This window comes from Pagrus major, chromosome 5, assembly GCF_040436345.1.
Source record: "Pagrus major chromosome 5, Pma_NU_1.0".
In the NCBI taxonomy this organism is placed as follows: domain Eukaryota; kingdom Metazoa; phylum Chordata; class Actinopteri; order Spariformes; family Sparidae; genus Pagrus; species Pagrus major.
The window spans coordinates 6,872,961-6,897,524 of record NC_133219.1 but is presented as its reverse complement, the minus strand read 5'-3'; the positions used below and the strand labels follow the sequence as shown (position 1 = coordinate 6,897,524).

General features: G+C 40.7%; 1 protein-coding gene across 1 annotated transcript in view; it reads left to right on the top strand.

Moving 5' to 3' along the window:
• lmx1bb (LIM homeobox transcription factor 1, beta b) overlaps nucleotides 1-8,817 on the top strand; it is a 51,683-nt gene extending 42,866 nt beyond the window's left edge. Inside the window, exons 3-8 of the mRNA XM_073466884.1 lie at nucleotides 969-1,201; nucleotides 4,182-4,357; nucleotides 4,825-4,902; nucleotides 5,278-5,344; nucleotides 7,423-7,584; nucleotides 8,663-8,817. Of these exons, the coding sequence (XP_073322985.1) occupies nucleotides 969-1,201; nucleotides 4,182-4,357; nucleotides 4,825-4,902; nucleotides 5,278-5,344; nucleotides 7,423-7,584; nucleotides 8,663-8,817 (871 nt within the window). The remainder of the gene's footprint in view (nucleotides 1-968; nucleotides 1,202-4,181; nucleotides 4,358-4,824; nucleotides 4,903-5,277; nucleotides 5,345-7,422; nucleotides 7,585-8,662) is intronic.
• The last annotated feature ends 15,747 nt before the right edge of the window (nucleotides 8,818-24,564 follow it).

The following is a 24,564-nucleotide window of genomic DNA, read 5'->3' as shown; positions in this document are numbered from 1 at the left end:
CGATGATGTCAAACGCTCCTCTTGCTGCCTCCCTGCCTTGCACAATGAAATAGATGTTCACCACAAATAGATAGGCGGTTGCCAGCTGTCTTCCAGACCAGGGCAAACAAAGAGGCCACTAATAAATCCAGCTTTACGGCTGGACAAGATCAACCACACTCCCTGCCTTCTTGCTCCATTTAATGTGGCTTCTTCTGTACAACAGAGAACGAATTAAATGCCTCTCAGTCACCAATAAAACAATGCAAACATCTTCCTGAAAGGATATAAAAGAAGATGGAGGCGTTGTCTAGGAAATGGTGATAGAGGCAGTGTTGCACCACAGAGACGTGATATTAGACAGTAAGATGAAATATGAACAGACCAGAGGCCAGCCCAGTAGTCAGCGATGAATCATGGCCTCTGATATCTGATGCATACAGAGTATCAGGGTTATGAAAGAAATGTCAGCGATGGTTTGATTGGGATCATCAGGATTTGGTGACCGCTGCACTAGAACAGGATCCAGCCTCTTTTTCAGATTTGTGAGGAGGTCTGGGTGCCCATGAGTGAGCTCACTTGGAATGACGCGGGGCTGGGCCCACCCTAGAAATTTTAACAGATGAGCTGCTGCCAAAGGAGTCACCTCCTTGGCTGCCCACAGGACCAGCAAGCCAACTGGACTCTTAATCAAAAAGCCTTGATGGGCAACTCCAGAGAGGACAGAATAAAGCCAAAGAAAAGCAAGTTGTGTGCTCAATCCCAAAAAGTTATTTTATTCAACTAACATTGCGTTTCATTTGGTCACCTGTCGTTTTATCTTACATGAGAGAGTCAGAGAGTGAGGAGGGAAGAAAGAAACATACTTTGTGTTTAAAGTGAGAGTGTCATTTTTGCTGAACAGCAACACACGCAGTATGGCTTTAAACAACTACATTTTCTCTGCTGTCAGCTCATCTACAATCATCTGTTTTTCTTTTGTTCTGTAGGTTGTTTGCGACCAAGTGCAGTGGCTGCATGGAGAAAATCGCCCCCACGGAGTTTGTGATGCGCGCTCTGGAGTGCGTCTACCACCTGAACTGCTTCTGCTGCTGCGTGTGCGACCGGCAGCTGAGGAAGGGCGACGAGTTTGTCCTGAAGGAGGGCCAGCTGCTGTGCAAGATCGACTACGAGAGGGAGAAAGATTTACTCAGCTCGGTTAGCCCGGATGACTCAGACTCAGGTGAGCCCTCTGCACCCTCTCGCACAAGAGTGAGAACAACACCATGGTGCTATCATCACATGGCACCCGGGTGTTGTATTCTGTATGCTCTGTTCCATCACAGGGAGAGCCAGCATAGGCCCTTTTCAGACTTTGTATTAACATCCGTCCTGAGTGATTCAATCACAAGTGGACAGCTCTCATAATCGGACACAATATAATATTTATGTGTATAACATTTGCCGAATTCTCAAGAAGGCCCAAATAATTGAGAATTTGTCAGAGACATCATTTTAAATTGTTTATAAAGTCTCTTATAACTCAACAACTCACAAACTTTAGTGATTTCTAAAGGGGGTCTGGGGACATTCTCCAAAGACAACAAAAAAGAAGCCCTCATTGGCTACTGTTTGTTGTATTTGTAAATTCTGCCGTATTTACCATCGATTAAATGTCTTCTTTCATAAATTTAGTGTAATTGGTGAATCCAGTTGAAACACAGTGTTAAAACAACTGCTAAATGTTAGCAGATAAGACAACATCATGAATCTAAACTAAATCTAACTAGATAGAACTATAAGAAAATGATTTGTCTTTAAACTAGCTGCCAGATCATTTGCTGGAACATCTGATATTTTTCAGAGATCTTGCATGCAGCCCAGGCAGTAAAACTTCTAACATGGCTCCATCTGCAGCTTTTCAATGGCTGATGACGTTCTAATTCAAGCAGGGGGCGTAGGTTTATGATACAGTAGGAAGTGGAAACAGGACGAAGCCAAGCCACCCTGTATTAATGGCTCTCCATGCGTGGGCAGGGTCTGGTGCTGGAAAGAATTAAATCACTGTATCATGGTGAGTGACAGAGGGATTTGGGGCCTTTCTGCAGAAAGCCTGCTCCTCCGCTCTTATCAGCTCTAGTGTTCCTCGCCTATAGCCTGCACACACAATGAGGCATCTCGCCAAGCCTCACTGTTCACTACCATCTGGCTCACATTTAGACATGCACAAAAGCGGGGAATTTGTCAAATACATCTGTGCCTGTGTCAACTTTTGTCAACTTGTGGGAATATTTGCTCTGCGTCTTCCTCGTTCGCTTGTGTCCCGTCGTATCACGCAGGCAGGTCTTTTGTGCATGTCTCCCAGTTTCAAGATGGAGAAAATGTTGACATGAACAGAGGTTAACCTCAGCATGTGGAAGATGAAATGTAGGTTTTCATGGTGGAGAAATGTAGATACTTATCAGATAACAGGAGACACTGAGACATCATGTGTGCGTCTCCAGCCCAAACTCATCAGGATTCATTAGCACCACGGCTGGTTTAGATTTGGAAACACGTGTCTTCAGCCCCGCGTAGAAGAATAATTGATGTTTTTTATTCATTCATTTATTTTTCATGTTATGTTTACATAGCTTTGTGGCCTTTTTATGGCAGGTGAAACTGAAATGCATGAGTCATTCTCCACCGCTAACATTGAATTAGGTAACGTATTTCATACTATATGTCACGCCGCAGTATACTCTGCTAAAAACAACACTTTAAACTATTTTAAAACCAGAAGCAAAATTAATTATGAATTCTTTATTTTTACACATAATAGAGGAGAAATTTTGATGATGCCTTTTTCACTTTGTTATAATTACTTTTAAAGGAACAGTTCACCCAAAAATGAAAATGTAGTCATTATCTGCTCACTACCATGCCAATAAAAAGTTAGATGAAGTTTCGTCCACAAAAAGTTTCTTAAACTTCACAGCAAAAGAGCATTGCAGCATTATCCTAAACAATCAATGTAACTGGGGACTTGTTTTAAAAAATATAAAACAACTGAAAAAAACACATCCTGACTAATCCAAGTTTCCAATTGATTCAACAAGACGTTATTTACGACTTTTCAAACCGAAATCTTCTCTGTAGCTGCTAAGCTAAAAATGTTAGCACACACTGTGTCTGAAGTGTGTACAAGAGCTCGACCACACGTTGATGGTGTAAATAATGTCTTTTCAAATTAATTAAATTAATATAGGATCTCAAGGCCTCTGGAGATACGGATTGCGCCGGATGAGCTGTATGGACTCGTTTTTGGTTTATGTTTGGTTGTGTTTTTACGTTTTAAAACGAGTCCCCAGCTACTTCAGTTGTTTAGGAGAATGCTGCAACTCTGTTTTGCTGTGAAGATCCACAAATGTTTTCTAAATTACGAAATGTCACCTGATTTCCCATTAGCGTGGGGGTGAGAAGACAATGACTGAGTTTAAGTTTTTGGCTGAACTGTTCCTTTAAGTAATGATTTTTTTTGTCTGAGAGTATTGAGTATGTCGTTATCATGTGTAATAGCTGCAAACAGCAAGCTGACTTAAATGCAAAAAAATAAACTAACAGGCATTTTCTTAATAACGGAAATCTAATAAAACCAAGTTATTATTTTGTTTTAATGGCACAGTGAAGGATAGAAGCATAAAAATTACACCGATTTTACTACCCAGAATTGTAATATCCTGCTGCTGACAGTAAAAATCTAGCAATCCATATGAAAGTTGTCATTAATATAAGCTCTGAAACGGAGCTAAAAATTGGACTTTCTTGCTGTGTCATGTGAGATGCATTTCCCATATGTACTCGTGTTTCCTTTTTCATGTTGCGCTGGATGTAGTATTCTTATCAGAGATTGATTTAGTGTAAATCAGACAAAGCTGAGAGCAATAACTTACAAGTGACGCAGTGTCCAGTTCAATGACAAATGTGCATATTTCACTGTGCTCTCCAAGAGCAACCATAGACTTCTGTAAGTCTAATCGTACATGTGGCCTTTTCCTTTTGTAATAAATCGATAACAAAGTATCAAAAACACATGTGTCTCCTTTGATTATGCACTTGTGGTGTGTGAATCTCTCGGCATAGGGAAGAACGAAAATATATTTATCAGCAGACTGTCACTGACTAAAAGGGTGTAGTCAGTTCAAGCTCGCGCTGACGATAAAGAGAAATGACTCTTTCTGCAGAGAAAAGTGACGATGAGGAGTTGGACATCAAGCCGGAGAAAGGAATAGGAGGCCAGGGGAAGGGGGATGACGGGAAGGATCCCAGGAGGCCCAAAAGACCACGAACCATCCTGACCACTCAACAGAGACGGGCCTTCAAGGCCTCCTTTGAGGTGTCCTCAAAACCCTGCAGAAAGGTAAGAGAAAGCTTAAGTAAAGAGAGGAAAAAACTAACCCTTTGTTATTTTCCCCGGTCTGCATGTGGAGTAATGGATATTTAGATGCCGACCACGAGCCCTACAGTAGTTTCACAAATAAAATTCTCAAATTAAAAAAATCTCCCCCACCTCAGAGCTGAGCTTTGAAGTGGCGAGCAGCATTCTGTTCTGTGTTAACCGAAGCAGGCTGGTGTAACGCAGTCCGCCTGCACCAAATGTCATACTGAGATAGGAAAACTGCCGGCGCTGCACCCGCGCCAAGGCTTTGAAGAGGCAATAACCAAGAGGTCCAAAAAGACCACTGCATTTATTCAACCTTCAGTAAAATCAAAGAGGCAGTGTGCCGTTTGGAAAATGTGGAAGATCTGTTCAGGAGGCAAAGTATTTCAGTGTGCTGTGAAGTTTCCTCGTGCGATGCTGGAAATCTTTTGTCTCGATGGTTTCAGGTGAGGGAGACGCTGGCTGCAGAGACGGGACTCAGTGTTCGGGTGGTGCAGGTGTGGTTTCAGAACCAGAGAGCCAAGGTGAGAGCGGCTAACACGGGATGAATTAGGTTTAGTGTCCGCATACAACAGCCTTGTTCCATCTCAGAGTCCAGCTAATAAATCACCACAACTATGTGTGTTAAACTTATCACTGCATTCCTTTCACAAATGTTTAAAAAGAAAAAAAAAGGCCGGAGGAGTTGCAAATCTAGCTTGCTCTTGCATTAAATGTCTACACCCTCCTCTTTTCTGATCATTATCTTGTGAAAACCTTTGATACTAGACAATGAAGTGCACTCACACACACATTTTGTGCAGTTCATTCGAGGGTGAACAGCGAGGAGCATCCTTTTTAAATTAAAGAGCGCATGTTAGTTTTGGGGGTTCCTCACGACTCTGACTCCTTCGTTTCAGATGAAGAAGTTGGCAAGAAGACAGCAGCAACAACAAGAACAACAGAATTCTCAGAGACTGGGCCAAGGTACGATACTGCACACACAATGGAAGCTCATTGTCTCAGAGTTCGTTCTCTGGGGAGGTTTTGAATAGTTTCGGTATAAATTCACATTTTTAAACATTTTCAAGCTCCCTTTCATTAAAAATATGTTTGCTTATTGTTACTTTAGTTAGTTGTTAGAGCTTCACTGTGCAGAGTTTGACACTAGAGGGTTTTTTTAACATTCATCTGCTATGCTCAACTTGAATCAGTTAAAACGTGCAAATAGCATGATTTTGTGACATCGCAACCAGCCAATCACGGTCCAATATGAAACATACATTGAGAAGTGTTATGTGGAAACATGTGGTTCAGTGAACATTCAGAATTTTCAGTGACGGAGACATTATTTAAAGAATTTTGACTTAAGTAATGAAATTTTTTGTTGAAAAAAAAAAATATAGAATAGAATTTATTGTCTGCAATATTTAATGTAGAGACTTTTATGTTATAAAAACAAGTCTGGAAGGGATCTTTGAGTTTTTCATATTATAGCAACACACTGTTTCAAATGTACATTAATAAATATGTACGGAGCTGCACGGTTTGAAAAGTGAAACCAATGCTAAAGTGCCAGCAGGGGGCGACCCCGCTGGTTTTAAAAGAGGTCTGATTGTATGGAAGCTTATGAGAAAATGACCCTACTTCTCACTTGATTTATTGCCTCAGTATCCTAATGAGTTTATGGTCTCAAGTTTCAAGTTGTCTTCAGTACAGCATGACGTTAATTTTGTAAATTAAGATAAGATAATCCTTTATTAGTCCCACAACGGGGAAATTTGCATTGTTACAGCAGCAAAGGGGATAGCAAAACAGAGATAAGCATCAATAAAAAACAATAAATAACAAGAGGAAAATAAAAACAGTAAGAAGAATATAAACGATAAAAAAAGAAACCATTAACAGTAAAAAAGACAATAAATCAGGGTATGCTTAGGACTTGGCTACATTGTGAATGACAAGTCGCTACTTCAGCATACTTAACTTTCACCATGTTTGTGTAGACAACTGGCTGTATCGTGAACGTTGTTGTTCACATAGTTGTCGTGTTACTGGAGGATACCACTAGATGGCATACCAGAGAACTCAGTCCGTTATTGATGTCCCTGCTGCTGCTGATGAGCTTAGTGACACCTGACCCTGTCACATCCCCATATTGGCCCTACACTGCCCCTATTATCCATGTGCTTATTGCATTTTGAGAACGCATAGTGTTAATTTCTGAGGATGTACACAACTGGCCTTAGTTGGATCCAATCAGGACAGAGGCATAGCAATGCGTATTTTCCCAAGCTCCACCATCTAGTCCAAATATAGTCACTTCTGACTCCAAGAAATCAAGACGGTGATGGCCATAATGCAGAATTCAAGGCTTCAGTATGGCACATTTTATCATGGAAAACACTGAATCAGAAAATATGATCTTCGTCTCTTCTCTACTTTATGTTACAGTATAGTCAAATGTATTGTGAGAAAATAGTCCACAAATTCGATAATTACATTGGATAACAGATTACAAATATGTCTCTGTGTAAACCAGAACACAAACATCAAAAGCAAGACAGATATTCCGACGTCATTCTGCAAAGCCACTGCAAAGGAAAGTGAGGGGGGGATGGGCGGCAGCGACGGAGCCACAAGAGATTTGTGACCTCACAAGTCGGTTAGCCAAGAGCAGTGTTTGTGAGGGGAAGCCGCAGAGAGGACTACTGTAAGGTTTCCATGCAAATACTAATAGATACAGGCAGGCAACCCAGGTATTTGGAGCTGTGTAACAATAACCAGGCTCCCTTTAATTTTATCAGTATTATATTTGGTGCTCGGGGAGTCTAAGAAAAGTGCAAAGTCAGATGTAGATGAGCTTGGGAAGATCTAAAATTACCAGGCATGAATGGAAGGAAGAACAAGGAAGAAGTCAGGGTTTTTCCCTCTTGAGCCCATGTTTCTGTGTGCACTCATTGTGTGTGGCTGCATTTACTTTTTACAATTCTGCACACTCATCCTGAGCTGTTCTCGATCTTTTCTCTAACAGTTTTCCCCCTTTTGCTCTCTTTGCCCTGCAGAGGTGATGTCCAATCGGATGGAGGGGATGATGAACTCCTTCACACCGCTGGCTCCGCCGCAGCAGCAGCTGGTCGCCATGGATCAGAACGGTTACAGCACAGACCCGTTCCAACAGGGGCTCACCCCCCCACAGATGCCCGGGGACCACATGAACCCATATGGTGAGCATCCACCAAAAAACACCCACTCCTGCCCTAAAACACACACACACACATGCCTGTCCCTTGATCAACCTCATAGCTCTCCAGTGTGGGACGTGTGCTCAGGCCACACTCGTCTGGTTTAAGCCGTATGAGCAGCTTCTCCTCCCACATGAGATAACACGAGCACACTCATAAACGACTGCGTTTTGAAGTCCATTTTCAAATCTGTTTAATATGGTTTTAACTCCCCGCCTTCAGTTCTGAGACATGTCTTGTTACTGATGATGTTTTCCAATGGTGGTAAAAACATGTGGTCAGTGTGGAGATAAAGTGCAGTCCATGCAGTGATTGAGGGTTGTGTGAGGTCATGAATCAGAGTGAGAAAACAACAAGTCTCTGATTTCTGTGCGATACAGCATAGAATTAAAATGCAAACAAGGAGGAAAGGAGGGGGAAAAAAATCAGTCAATCAAGTGTTGGTCCACAGGATGTAACTGGAATAACACATTTCTAAGTGATGTCCTCAACAAGCCCCAGAGGGACCATTTCCTGAAGTTCATAACTTCCTTATAATTTGCCTCCATTTAGTTCTTCTCGGTAGTAAGAACCCAAATCCCCAGTCTCATCACTCTCCTTTGGTTTGGGGAAAAGAACAATATTGGCAAGGCATTAAAAGATGTGTCTCAAATCACTGTCCCCATTTTGTGCAACACTATCATTAAGATCCAGAGTGTAATAAAGTTAACTATTCCCTCCAGAGAAATAACATGTTGAGGCTTTATGAAAGGCGGAAACAGTTGCTATTAACCAGATCTTTTAGGAGGATGCCCCTTGTTTACATGCTCCCTCACAGACCGCAATTGTCCCAGCGAGGGCTGCAAAAAGTGAGCTTTGATGATAACCAACAAAACACTTCTCCCAGTTGTGATGACACACAACAGCAATTTCTCAAAGTGACTATTAGTAATTATAATTTCCCAATGCTGCTATAAATCTCAAATATAAGATTGCATTGATTTCAGAGCGGGGTGTGTTTTTGAATGACGCCTCTGCCACCAAATCCTGACGGCATTTCTCCGTTATCGTCTCTCCGCAGGTAATGATTCCGCATTCCATGACATAGACAGCGACACGTCCTTAACCAGCCTCAGTGACTGCTTCATGGCATCATCGGAAGTCTCCATGCAGGCCCGCGTGGGGAACCCCATCGACCGCCTCTACTCCATGCAGAACTCTTACTTTGCGTCATGAAAGAGAAGATTGTGAAAAAAACGTCAGCACAGAATAAACTGCCCATCTCAACCTGAAGCGCGATGGCCGGGAGTTTCTACACCAACACGGACACGAAAGAAGAAGAAACGGCTCCTGGTTATGTGCTGAAGCTTACTCAAAGATAGTGAAACCACTTGTTGTAGGACAGTGAAGACCTCCTGGGGAAAAAGACTTAAATATTGTTAGAGATTATTTGGTAGGATTGCTTATCTGTCACAGGAGATATTACTCTTTTCTTTGTTCACTTAAAGAAAACAAGTAGATATTGAAGCCACTTATTACACACTCTCAAACCAAATAACACAGTGAATTTATACAGTGCATGATCAATTGTAAACTAAAAACTTTTTGTAAGCCCCCCCTGGTTAAGATGTGGTGTTTGGACTGTTTCTTCTTTACACTACATGGATTTCCATGTTCACCGTTAGCATTTTGATCACTTTCAATAGGTTTAGATATTGTGTTAATAGTAAATAGGTGCAGCATGTCTGCAAGAGTGACTGTACATTTGTGTATGTATGAGAGTTTGTGGTGAGAAAGAATTGTTTAGAGGAGAAAAAAGTGGAGACTTTGTCGGACAGGTAGGATCAGTGAAGTGTAAATACTCTCCCCAGGCAAATTGGATGTGCATGTTAAAAATGGAAAGCATTCTATTTATTTAACTATAACAGGCTCTTGAAGGTGCATATTAAAACTGAAAAGCTTTATTTAAAAAGGAGAGCATTTTTTTTGTTGAGCAATTAGTGAGTTCATGAGTTATCACAACTCATCTGTATGCCTTTTTAATATGAAGATTAACCCTTTTTGTTTCGTTTTTTTCTTCAGCCAAGCTGTAAATGAGCGATGTTGCTATTTATTTCGTACAGAACCATAAACTTTTTGTTGTCATTGTCATATGTGCATTCTCAAAATGTTAAAGTTGCTAATTGACCAAAGTTGACTGGTTTGATGAATAAACAATGTCTTTCTCCTGGTAACATTAAATAAATGCCATTCAGTGATCATTCACATGGTGACATTCAGCTGCGTCAGTGAACAAGCCTTTGACAAGTTTTCTTCCCTCATCACACTTGGATTTTTTTTAGCCATGCTAGCCATTAGCTCTACTTTTCTGATGTGTTACAGACAACTCAGAACTCCAAAATTGGTGACCTACATGAAAAAGTACAATGGAGCGCCATTCAAAGTCATAATTCCCAGTTGTAATTGGGAAGGGATTGGATATCTGCAGATGACAGTGTTTCGATCAGGCTAGTGAATGGGATTTTTAGCTACATTTCCAAGCTTAAAAGTGCTGTACAATAAAATTTAGGCTATAATTGCGTGTGCACTTGCCAAGGAGACATCTATTTGTTATGGTCAGCCAAGTTCTCTGTTTACATTTGGCACTGTGCACCTGGAACGCAGCATTATGTTCAGTGCTTCAGTAATTAGCAAATGTTAATATGCTGATATGCTAAACTAAGATGGTGAACATGGTAAACATCATCCGTGGAACCTTGTTTAGGAAAACTACGGTATTTAATGGTGAGAGACAAATATTTTTATTTTAAATTGTGCATTGGATTACACATATGATGTCAATTTTAAAGATAATGAAAGTCTAGAAAGTCGTGAAGATGGTAAAGTACCATTTAGTTTCGTGTGACAACGCTCAGTGAACTACATCGCTCGTCTCGCACAATATTGGTCACATACAACAAAAACATGGCCGTCACCTCAGCACAGAAAAAGTAATTAAAGGAGGTGAAAATCACAACACGGCTGGGCCTGATGAGAGCTGCAGCTATGTGAGGGGAGCGTTCTACAAGGCTTCAGTGAGTGTTAAATGTCACTTATGCGACTTTTGGATGTGTAGCCTTTCCCCAGATACACACATACGTTTTGAAGACATTGGCCCGACGGATAGAATTTATTGTACTTTGGAAAGATGTAGCATGGGGAGCGTTTGCTAATTGGGAAGACGTTGGCAAGATGTCAGCAAATGCTCCCAAAACTACATTTTCCACTGTAATTCGTGCCAATGTCAAGACGCATGTGTGTTATTGGGGTCTAAGTTATGTATTGTATGTCTTAAAGGGTCTACTGCAATGGTTTCTTGACCAACTGTGACTTTATTAACTTACAAAATTATCTTCCAAATTGAAAAACATCATATGTGTAATTCATGGCACAATTCAAACAGGATCAAAAAACTCCTGGACGTGTATTTTATTCTGAAATAACCTCTCTTCTGAGGGTCTCTGCCGCTCTATAATATAGACCTATAATGAGTATAAAAACCCAGATCTTCTGCATTGTGGGGCCAGTAGAGAGTGCACACCAGAGACTTCTACAGTCCTAGCTAATTAGAATTGGACTCCAATGATTTAATCATGCAGCTCTTCTACACTTTACAAATGTTATTGGACCAAATGGATCAAATTCTGATAGTGAAACAATCATTTCCACATCATTTCGTGGAGGTTGTGAAGCTCAGACAAATTTACGACAGCTTCTTGCACAATATAAGCAAATGGGAAAAAAAGTATTTTGGGCCCCAAGCATCATGTCACCAGACAGTGCAAGCATTGTGTTTACAACGACGCTGAGGCAGAAACATACGAGTAGTGAGGGTGAGGTCGGAGAAGAGTTCAGGTGACATACCAATCCAGCTGCGAGACTAGAGAGCGAACCCCACCTACAACCTCAGGGCTTATCGGGCGGTTGCTTGGAAGTGCCACCTGGGTGCTCCTTCATCTCTCTGACAGCTCCTCAATGTGGTCAGGCAAGCTTCCACCCACTGTCTGAGTAGTCATGTGACCAGACAGATAAACAGTACATTTATGATTTTCTGTGCTACTATGACTCAATATATTCAGACTCATACTTTTGACAGGGTTTAATAATCCTGGCTGCTATTTCAGAGTAGAGGGAGGACATGAAATTGTCAAATCTGTGAGGATTTAGAGCGTGAGCGCCGTGTGGTGTGTATATATATCTCCACTATCAAGTCTTCAATCTGACAGCCAGGTGTTGGACTTGTTGGCAAGGTTACACTGCCATTTGTCTTCACTTGTCACACCAGTAGACCAACGTCCCCGGAAACACCGCACAGTGACATCATCTCAGTCTGGAACCTGATTGGATGAAATTGTTCGAGTATGCAAATCAGTGCAAAGTGGATTGAAGCCAACTGACCTAATAATAGGAGTTTGTCGTTTCTTTTCCTCCATAACTGCAGAAAACATTATCAAGTCGAACAGGAAGCGCTGTCTGTCTGTCAGTCTGTCAGTCTGTCTGTCTGTCTGTCTGCCTTCCTGTGTGTGTTCATGTAACTATAAGTCAGACTTATGTGGATCATGAACAGGTTTGCATCAGGTTTCTAGCATGTATGTTGATTAAATTGTGAGAGACTGAGTAAACAGCAAGACAAAGGCTTCCATTTACAGTAAACATGGATGGGGCTGCCAAGCACACATTGTGTTTGCATTGGATACACAGTACAGTACGTTTGAACCTCTCCCTTTTCAGGGCAGGCCAGGTGAGCTTACACGGAGCTGCTGACACTGTGGTGGAAATGTGAGCGTAAACCCTCAAAAACCATAAATTCTCCCACATGATAATTTTGCTACAATATCTTTGTAACCATTTCTGTTCAAAACTACACAATTACGTCATTGTTAGAGCTGTAGAAATAAAGACACGTCACAATAAAACATGTTATTTCGAGACTGCAGCCACGCAGTCCTGACAAACAATGATATTGTTGAAGATGAAAAAAAGATCAGGGTCGAGATATGATTTCCTCATGGTGAGAATGCAGATCATCAAGTCGGGTAACACAGGTTAAAATACACTCACAATCAAACAGATCAGTTTTACCACTTATGAACCATTTTTTACCTAAAGTTGAAACCCCCTCCGTCTGTTGATCTTTGCCTCAAGCTTAAAGGAATAACATTAGTTCAGATATGTCTTGTTTCATAATGATGAAAATCTCTGATGAAATTAAAATACTTCATTGATGACTTGTGGACATTTAGGTAAATATGTGGGGAATTACATAGACCTTAACTGAATAAGACTGTAGGAAATTACTTTATAATTAGTGAGAGTAGAAAGGGTTAAAGGAGAGCTACAACTTGCCCAGGATGCATTTTATTGACCATTTCTGCCTCCACATTTTACGTCCTCGTGCCCTCCCTGCTTTTTTTCTTACCTCCTGTCTCCACTTTTCGTCGGTTCAACCCCCAGTCTGCCAAACAGTAAGAGGCAGTGAGTGAATACAACCTGTGTCACTGCTTGTTCTCTGGCACTTGGACGTGAATCGGCCAATGAAGACACTTTGAGGTTGAGGTAAGTGCGGCCTCGATATGAAAACAGTGGCGCTGAAACCTGAGCTGTGGACACACGCACACACAAACTCACGGAGAGTTAAGAGTCGGCCTTCAGTAAACTGTTCACACATTTACTCTTCTGCCGTTCTGGCACCACATAGGAAATGAGCCCAGTGACAATATTTTCATTAGATAACCAAAATCCTGAAATTTTCCACCTGAGACACAATTGGAGGTTTGTGATTCATTTTCTCTTGTAACCGTGAGCTTCTCCTGCCCGGCCCATGGAAAACATATGGAGCTTGATTTGTTATTCGGGGTAATTTAAAGCAAGATTCTCACCAGCTGCCCCATAAAAGCCCAGCGTGACCAAAGACAGTAGCTGAAGCAACGAGGCTGCATGTCCCACCATCACTTCATTACACTAAATCAGTCAGGGAGTGACTCATTCCAACCATGTGACACTTTTATTTTGACATAGCCATTGTTTTGGATTTACTGTACTTGTAATTGGCATTCCTAAATTGTCATTTCTCAACAGCAGACCAATATTACATTTTTTATTTTAACAAACCAAGCCCAATTAATTGTTGCTATGCCGAGCCAAAGACACTCAGACGTTTGTGGTTTCAGTACAGTCTAGATTTCTTCTCATGATTTCACAGAGTTCACAGGAGTTCACAGCGGGTCCCCAGTGGGAACAGGGGGGAGCTTTTGGGTGTTTTCGTTGGGCATTTTCCATGGTGTGTGGTTAATTGTTAAGAGAGACTTTTAACCAGCGTCTGACACATATTCTTTGAGCCTTGAGGGCTTGTGCATAATCAAATGAGAGACTATGCTGTGGTTTTGACCGAGGAGAGGAGAGGTCACAGCCAAACATGCAAGCATGTCCTCACAGCAGTGTGTTGCTTTATTGTGTCAGTCACAAAAACACCGCTGGCACAGTATGAGGCACTATTTGCATGCTACAGGTCCAACACAGATGTAGTAACACAGGTTTATTGTTACGTGATCCCACCAAGTACTGCTGTTTTCATATATTGTAAAAAATATTCAGTTCTATTCATTACTTTGTAATAGTCATCATTCAGAGTTAATTAACTTTCCCTGTTCACAAATAATGAAATGATTTATTAGCCATTTATTACGCAATTGTTTATTGTAAAGTTGCAACTGATGTTTATAATAATTTGTAAATAGTTAATTTATAACACTGTGTAGTTTCATCTATAAACATTATTTGGATGGCCATTATAAAGTTGCAGCAGATGATTATTAACATTTACACACTTAGTAAATGATTTATATAACATTTAACTGTTAACTATCAAATATCAACAAACTATTAACTAAAGTTTAACTACCTATAAATGTATTATTTATTAATGGTGGTTATCATCCAGTGTTCTCGATGTATGCTTGTTCAGTGAGAGAGTATACAAATTCTTATAAAAAAATACAAGAAAGCCACAATTCAAAGGAAGCTTCAGGTGGGATCCATTACCTTCATTCCTCATGTCTAAGAAAGAAATGACCATTTGAACCTCTCTGTAGACATTTCTGGGACATGTAAACATATTGCTGCAACTGCTTTTTGACCTCCCTCCTCCGTTCCAGTGCTGAGAAAAAGATGGTGTAGGATTCATCTCTCAGTGCCCAGGGGTGCAGATAGAGCCCTGGATAGGGCTCAGTAATCCTCACCACTATTGGAGCCCATCTGTTTTGGTTTTCATTTTTCTGCATTATTAGTGCTTATTGGTACATGGTCTAGGAATTTAGCCAGGGTGTTTGAAGTCAAGGAGGAAGGTGATGCCAGGGGCATTAGTTGAAGGAATGATGACCTTAAGGTCTAACACAAGCCAGCACTCCTAACCTCCAGGAGCCTCTCCCTTGATGTTGGAATCCAAGAGCTGCACTCTCTCCTTCCTCGCCCTGGACTTTGCAATTCACCATTTCTTTTGCCAAATCATAGTCATGAGATTTTCTGATGCGGTGCTAAAAACCTCTAAATATTTATAGTCTCATAATCATTCAGTCAGATCCATTATAAAAATACCACACATGCCATTTGTAATCTTTCAAAATGTATCAGAGAAAAATAAGCGTGACTTTATAAAAAGTGAAGGGATCACTGGAGTTGAGATGATTTATCAGTGGAAAAAGCAAGAATGTGTGTAGTATATTTTATGACAATTGTTCCCATAGTCTAGATTTTTATCTCCAAAACACCATCTCCAAATCTCATGAGACTGGTTTCCATCCAGATGTTTTGCAAATTTGAACTGAATTTTGAGAAAATGTGCAAAAGAAAAAGTGCAAATTGCAAAATTGTTTACCATCCACCAGCGTATGTTGGTTCAATCTATTTAATCAGTAGGACACTCCAATTCTCCAGTTGGAAAACTATTATACTACATTATACCATATTTCTTTGCAGCAGAGTTATATGTTAGCTATGTCAGAACATATTCATTAAAGTGTCCCCATCCCCACTATACAATTTAGAAAAGCAAAGAGCGAGTTATGAGATTTTATTGTTTCCCTCAACCTTTTCTGTTTGACTTTGATGAAAAAAAGGGCTATAGTGGCTCTAGAGGAAAAGTCAATGGATCATCAGTCATTAGGATTCATCCTCTGGGGACCATGAATGTCTGTATCAAATTTGATGGAAATCCATTGAATAGTTCTCAAGATATTTCAGTCTGGACCAACAGAGAGACATTACCATCCCTGGAGCCATGCTAGCCATGCTAGCGGCTAAATATCATGAAAAACCCTGTAAAAGTAGTCGGGGGATGTTTCTGGATGAGTCCTCGATTCAGAACTTCTAGTAGCAAAGTAATATCAAGGCCCGGAAGAAATTAAAGTTGAAACAAACATTCTAATTGACCACAAAGTAATTTTGCTTTATAATCAGTGTCTCTGCTGCAGGCCATGCAGTGGTGTAATGCTGCCGATTAGTATCATCATCCTGTCCTTGAACTCTAGCTCAAGCAGAGCATGGTTCAGGCTCACATACGCATGTCATTTTGGAGTTTCAGTCATATAATTTGGTGATGGATTGGTTATAGGTTTGTTTTCCACTTCATGGCGTGCACAGCTCACTGATACCTGCTTATTTCTGATTAGTCCTCGACTTAAGTTACCTTCTGGCAAACAGACCACACCAGCATTGACTAAGCAAAGTTGTGTTCGTCTGAGCATTGGATGCGCATTTGTCAAAGCACAGCAAAGAATTAAATCTGTCACTGGAGCAGATAAAGGCAGCAATCATGTTAACCACAAGAGTTGCAGGAGAGTGCGCAACGCAGTTCAGGTTACTCAGCAATTTAATCGTGTCAATAAAGATCCCTTTTTATGTGTGTTACTCCTCTTCCGAAAACATGTTTGCATATAAAAAGGAAATTTTATCGGTGTAATCTGAAATCTTGTTAAATTCACAGTAACTCTGGATGAACTTAAAGAGGAGAGGCAGCAGCCTCCTCAGTGTTGCTGTTCACAGCAGCTCTTGCAAACATGGCCTCTGGATGTGGGATACGGTGCAGGACAAGGTGAGCCCTGAGCCGTATATTCAAGCCCTGGATGTTTCGACAGAACTCACCTGTGAGGCTGATAAATCACTGGAGTGTACACTCGGAGCCGAGCGTGGACAGTAAATCTGAAAGTCAACAGCGGGTGAGGGCTTAACCAAACTGTTAGGAATTCTGTATTTGGCACATTTCCTGTCATGTATGCTCTATTTATTATATACCCTAATGACTCCAGTGAGACTTTCTGGAGGCCATCAACGACTTATAAGACATACATTTGCTCTGAAAATAACGCTTGACCTCTGTCCTTCAGGTGGAAAGTTATAAAAGAAGTCTGTTATATACAGTTTGTTTGTTTATATAAATTAGATCCAATTTAGTGATTCCTGAGGATCTTTATAAAACTGTAAATCACAATCTAGTGGGTGCCACACTGGCTATTGCACAGAGATCTTCTAATGACCACTGGGCCACATCTGACCTCCTGCGTGACCCGCTCTAACTTGATAATCAGTGTTTTCAGAAGACAGAGGTCGCGGCTCCTCTGCCCTGACGTGACCTTTTTCATTATAGCAAGAACCAAAATGATGATCAGTTCATCATGACAATTATAATCCATAATGTTACATATGAATATCATTTGTCAGTCGTGTCTTTCTGTCCAACCCCCCTGGAGATGGAGCTAATAGAGCTTTGATTTGGAGCGCATTGATTAGCCTGGTGCTCTCCTCCGGTTAACAGCAGATAGTCTTCCTTTGTGTGTTTCTGACAGTTTTATTATGTGGACTAAAACGGCCCAAATAAACCATGGATGAACAGCCTAGCTTTTCAAAAGGTTAGTAAATTTCACCATATGGATTTTTTTGGTGTCTCTCCCAAATGTCATGGCTTAATTATTAACCGTGGGGCCATTTCGGAGAGAGATTTGCACTTTTACAATATTGTTGTGCCCGGCGAGGTTAAGTGTTGAAAGTGCAAGGAAGGCCATTGTCCTTCTTCTGCGTTTAATGAAGATGGATTTAGAGATGAAATGTTGGGTGTAATAAAGACAGCGTGACCTTTAAGGCCTTGACACAAGCAGCAAAACATAACGATAGTTTGAACGGACAAACGAAACGCTTCAAGAACAGGTTTGCACTGATTGTGAATTCGACTGAGTGAAGCAACAAGATATTTTATCAGCAAAATATATCGGTCATTTATTTGCTGTGTGGCGTCGATTCACCAGTATGAATCGAAAAAATCTGTTTTAACATTAAAGATACAAGTACATGGATATGAAAGCCCCTGGGCAGATCTAAATGATCTATAAACCGGTCGATGGCCTGATCCAGTAGTAACTAATCAGTTGACTGAAGCTTTGCTGGTATTTCTGCACAGATCTGACCTTGAGCTCTGACCTTTAACCTTAAAAAAAGGTCAGAGCGAGACTCTCACGTTGACCTGGGTCTCTTACGTCTCAGGAAGAGCACCAGACTTTGGAGTTAACTTTCATAGTTGTGAAAGAAGCAACTGTATAACGATGGATACATACATCTTGAGCATCACAACCCCTCAAAATGAATCGGTTCACTGTCATAATTTGAGACATTCAGTCCAATAACATTTGGAAAGTATAGAAGAGCTGCACAATTAAATCATCTTATCCCCATTCAACTTAGCCGGGCGCCAAACCGGAAGAACAACATGTCCGAGGACGCCAGCACGATTTTCAGTGATCTAAAGATATTAGAATTTAGAAGAAAGAAGAAAAACTGGACAAAAGACTGGCAATTTGTAAGTCTGTAGAACAGCGGTTAAGTTCAGCGGTAGCATGACAAATCTTAACAATGGTAGCAAGCGAGCAAAACAGAGTATGTGGATGCTAGTACAGCTAGCACAAGCAATAAAACCCAAGACAAAGACATGGATATTAACCCCTTTCTCCAGCCAAAACATTTTGCAACACAATTTGGCAAGGTACATTACACATTTTAAAAGTTGACTTTACTTTTAAAAGGTCAGGATACCAATTACCTCATTATTACCAAGTAAAGTAGACTGTTACATTTACGCTGTACAAGCTAAAACATTTTAACAACGTAAAATGATTAGTCTACTTTATATGTCATTCTGAGATAAATCGGGGTCCTTGATTTTTTAAAATTAAGATCACTGTCAGATTTTACAGTGTAAGGTTTAGTTTATATAAACAGCAAGTCTTTTTTCTTTAGCCGTAAAGTAACAAAAATACTTTTTCCCTGGTCTTTTATGAAGGATATCTGATATACTTCAATAAAGACCAGAAAATCACAAGTATTGACACTTTAATAGAATTGGTTTATTTTCATTTATCAAAAATTGAAGACTGCATTTAATCCAATCAAACAGAATCATCCCGTATTAAGAATGTACCATCCTTGAATCGTATCAAAGCTCATCTATCTGAATGCGTATCGGATCGTCTTGTAAGGGAAAGATGCACACCCCTAATATTTGCTGTCCTGTGGGATCTTCATTGAATGCTGTAATTGTCCAGTGAGAGTATTTTTCCCCTCTTCAATAGATCCAGATTATGAGCTCTAACTCAAGATTATAACCAGTCACGAACACCAAAGGTCGCGACCTCCCAGTGTGGCCGTTATGAGTAAATATTGATTACACTACAGTCAGTCAGCTAAGTGGAGCCACCCGAGCAGAACACAGCCATGTACTGTGGTGTTTTTTGAAAGGAGTAATATCTGGCCTAATCCCAGCCTCAGCCCTGCCCGCGCCCCAGCCGGTGCACTTCTCTCTGCTGTGCATATCAGCATGTGCGGCTCTGCGCCAGGCTCGGGTTTCTCAGAGCTCCTGCTTGGTGCAGGCAGACCTTCGCGGCGGTGCGTCTGAATAGGCTCCTGAAACTTTGAGTCCTCCAGCTCCGGCTTCCTCGGGGCACCGACTGGCTGACTCCCAAGATGGTACGGCAGTATCTGAGTTCACATGTTCTCCACCCCCACCTCCATACATGTCATCAGATTCGCTGTGCCCGCCTCAATGAAAGCTCTCTGTTGACTTCCTCTGCTGACAAGCGAGACGTGACCAGCTCCATGGCGTTGAGCGCTAACCACTGAGCAGGAGCCTTGAAATCGAATAAGTAAAACTCTGTTATGAAATACTTTACGTTGCCAAATTCATGATGTGGCTTTCTGTATTAAAAAGGCTCTTTTTGAGAGCAGCCAGTGATGTTTGATTCATGTGCGACAGTGATCCTCATATGATTTAATGAGTGTTTTTCAAGGAATAGTTTGACATTTTGGACAAATACGCTTGTTTGCTTTCTTTCTGAGATTTTCTGAGAAGATTGATACCACTCTTAAATCTTAATAGTAAATATAAAGGCTACCACTAGCAGCCAGCTAGCTTAACTAAACATAAACTCCATGTGTCGGTCTATTCCTTGGCCAAGAGCAGGAGCTTGAAATCTTGTCGTCACTGTGAGGTTGCCAGACAATCAGTAGAAGCTTCAGTCACTGGTAGGCTGATTTTGTTACCTTTGGACATGGCAAAGGTGAGCTGCTCTGCAACTCTTCCACTCTTTGTGCTAAGCTAGGCTGACATGCTGCTAGTAGCATTATATACAAAGGGGCAGTTTTTTCAGATATGGCCAGAACTTTAGTTTAAAACATTCAAAAAATGAACAATTATCAACAGAGTGTGAAGAAACAACAGTGTTGATGTTATGTCAAAGACGTCTATGTACTGTGTCAGAGATTTTTACTGAAGTTAGCATGCTAACCAGCTAGCTCCAGCCTGTCATGTCTCGTTCAACCAGTTAGTACCTCAAGAGGAGATAGTCTGATAGCCCCCGTGGTTTCAGCTGGAAGATGTAAAGGCATAACGTTTTGTGTTTTGTGTCTTTATGGTAAATAAAAGGCTACCTACAGCAGCCAGTTAGCATAGCTTAGCATATTATGTGTTTGTTTGTTTCTTGGCCAAGAGCTGAAATGTTGTCGTCACCGTGAGGTTGCCAGATAAACAGCACCGACTTCAGGCACTAGTAGGCAGATTTTTTAACTTTCAGACATGGCCGAGCTAGTTGTTTCCCCTTTTTTTCCAGTCTTCATGCTAAGCTAAGCTAGCTGTTGGTTGCATTATATTTAATGGATAGATATGATAGTGGTATCAATCTTCTCATCAAACTCTGGAAAAGAAAGCGAACAAGCGCAATTGCCAAAATCTCAAACTATTGCCCCAAGTTGTTGATCTGAGTGTCCTGGCATACATGATGATAAAATGTTTTCATTATTTATATGAATCCCAGCAGGAAGAGAGGATTTCAAGCCACGCAGCGGTGGTGTCAACCTTCAGATTGACAGAACAGACTGATTTTCTTCTTCGGGTGTTTTGGAACTGGAGGCTCAGGTGGAGGCAGCAAGCCCCGACAGAGAGCTGCCATTGCGCAGAACAGAAACCTACCCACAAACCCTTGCCTGTGGCTGGCCCTTTGAAGATACATGCCTCTTCTTGACATTTCTTGTCAACTTGCCTTGGGAAGATTGGATCCCGTCCTCCTGGTCCACAGTTTGTGTTCAAACTGTCTGGGATGATGCAGGAGATATAAACCACTTCAATGGAGATAAGCAGTCATTAATCTTCAAAGTCATTACCGCTCCATAAAAAATGTTTCTGTCTGACGTCTGGAGGTGAGCTTCAAAGTGAGATGATGCACAATCCATAGTGAAAAATAAACATGATGCAATGCAAAACACTGCTAATATCTTATTTATCCCCGCCTTTGACACTCTCTTGTACCCTGCCTGCCTGAACAAACAGATACACACCAGAGCTGACGGCGAACATGGCATATTTGTGTCACTCCAGCAATTGGAACAGAACAACATTAATAGACCATGCGGGTTGTAATGCAATTAAAACATAAATATGCAAAGTACACAGGGGTTGCCGCCGCTGTGCTGTATCTGCAGAGACAGGTGCCAGCCATCTTTAGTGTTTACGACAAAGATCCTCCAGCAAATGGCATCACGGTGATCAGACCGGATTAATACGTGATGTCTGGGAGGTCGAATTTCAGCACGACTTCAGCTGAAAACAAACTAAAACAGTTAATGATCTCAGCAGGAGGAGGCCTGCTTCCAAACGATAAAGTAATCTGATATAGAGAAGAACTTATAGATCATTAAGTATATTGTAAACTCTAACTACTGAGCAATTTTGTCCTGTTTTATACTGTCTTACAAATCAGATGAGTTAATGATTATTGTCTGTCCTCCTGTTATATTTCTTTGATATGCAACGAGTTGTAAAAAACATCCTGCATGTCTGAACAGAAAGCTCTTGTTGCTCCGAGGCAACTGCATGTTCCAGATAGTGGGAGCTGACAGAGTCCTGTCTGCTGAGCGGGTTCTGGCCTCCTGACACGTCCTTGGGAGGCATTTATTTTCTCTTTCATCACTTTCATTCTCGTGTTCAATTTGACTGATTGAGCAGACCAGTTGCCGCCTGGCAATTTCTACAGATGTACACAAATTGTCAATCACGAAGTGGCTGTTCGATAATATAGCCTTTACAGCCTATGCCCAAGGACCCGTAGGCCATTACAGGGCCATTACTAGTGAAATCCTTGTCTGGACAAGTGGAGGGAAACTAATGTGTTACTGTGACGAAAGGTTCTCATTGTGAGGGCTGCAGCAAGAGCCGATCAGGGGAGATAGGATCAATTAAGCTAGTAGCTGTGAGTGTAGAAAGCAGCAGTTCGCCTCATTAAAAAAATAGAAAGTTGTTTTGTAGGTGTGTGCCAATTGGTTTACTCTCACATTAATGCAGCAGATTGTGTCGACAGCTGTGTTTGTTCACATTTGTCGCAAAAACCTGAATCTGCAGAAACATTTGCACTGCTAATGAACATCTCACGACTCGTAGATGTGTTTGACGTGCTTTAGATGTTAGCGTCTATGATGAATGTTTTGGAGAATACAGATTGACTCAGTAGCTTGTAAGCATTAAAATTTAGTGAAGAAACATTCAGCCTAAGGTTGACAGCTGCTGACAGCTAGAACCAATTGTGATTTAAGTCATTGCGATGAAGCTTAAAAAAATTAAATAACTGCATAATTCTTGCTGTACAGATTTTGCAAATTGGTGCTGAATTAATGTACAGTAGACAGTTTTTCATCGTAAAAATTGGCCGTCTAGACAACTTCATTGCCTCCGCTGTTTCTGACAAGCTTAATTCTACAGTTCCACATCTGTCTTTATTTTCCTATGGGGTTTCAACTGTCTATCACAATGTGGTTTCCAAAATTTGCTGGGTGTTTCTCAATGTACCCACACAAATCTTTCCAACTCCGATTAGAAATTTACTTTCATATGTTTTTCTGCGGTTAACCATATATACTCTGGCCTTTCTTCCAGATATTTTTTCAGTAAACATCTAAATACACAAATATGCGTCAGTTGTTTTTGTGCCATAAATTACACTGACAGGAAACCAGTGATGAGCTTATCATCAGCTAATAATGGAATTACTTTAAAGCTTTAAAACGCAGCCTGTTTCCAATCCGGCACAATCAGAGTTGATAAAAATGGACAACACAGCCTTCAAGCTAAATGACCATGACATTAAAGTGTGTTGGCGTTCACTCCTCTGTGTAGTGAAGCAAAAATGTTTGGTTCGAGGAGGGGTGTAGGGGTTTGTGTCTTGGATTAATTAAGCTGAGGAACTCCCAGTTTGGGGAGCTTAGCATGTGCAGGGTGATGTTTTCTTCGGAGTCTTTTCCACAGGGATAGGTTTGCACTCATCTTTGATAGTTAACCCCATGTGACCCTTCCCTAGAGCCAGTCCCACTCCCACCTCACTGCTCCTGCTTCTCATTAGAGCATGTCCACTAGTCTGACTGGGTCTAAGTAGGCCGCCACCCAGACCACTGACGCACCTCCAAAAAACATAAAATACTGTGTGTGTGTGTGTGTGTGTGTGTGTGTGTGTGTGTGTGTGTGTGTGTGTGTGTGTGTGTGTGCAGAGTCACTGTATGACTGTGTTTATCAGTGATTAAGATGTCAGCATTTGACTCTGATAGAAATCTCAATTTACTGTCGGTAACACTATATAATGACATCAATAATAAATGGATGGAATAAACTGTAGTTAACAGTCATGTTCACTGTTAACAATAAAACAATAAAATGCTTTATACAGCATTTATTAAGCAATTGTTAAGGTTTATCAGCTTTATAATAGCCATCCAAATAATGTTATTAGATGAACAACACAGTATTTATTAACTAGATACAAAGTTTTATAAACATCACTTAAAACTGTACAATAATCAATTGTTTGATAAATGGTTTATAATGCATTCCATTGTGTCAACAGTGGCATAACAATAAACTAAATTTGAATTAACTATTTATTTGCCATTTATTAATGATAATTAACAAACTATAATTACCTTATTGTATGAATTATTTTAAATAAACCCTTTACTTTTGCATGCAGCAGCTTTAGAATGCTGAGTTTATATTTTACTGCTTTTATACAAAAAATATCCATTTGTCAAATAGTTGAACTCAAGCAGAACAGCACTGAATAGATTCAAATGGCATTCATTTTGACTTTACATTAAATATAACATAGACAAGGTATAGACAAGGGTTATGTATCAGATTTTCATTATATGATCACCGTGGCCAAAAGAATGCACAATAATGATAGTATTGCAATATCGACAGACAATCAGAAGAAAAAAAAAAAAAACACCATCCGTCAAATTCTTCTTTCACAGTAGACCTATTCAACCAGCGGCCCTTTAACAACCTCATTCCGGCCCTTTGATCATTTTTTTGGTAGGTTAATTAGCCCATTTGTCAGTTATGCCTGTTGCCAAGCACAAAAATTC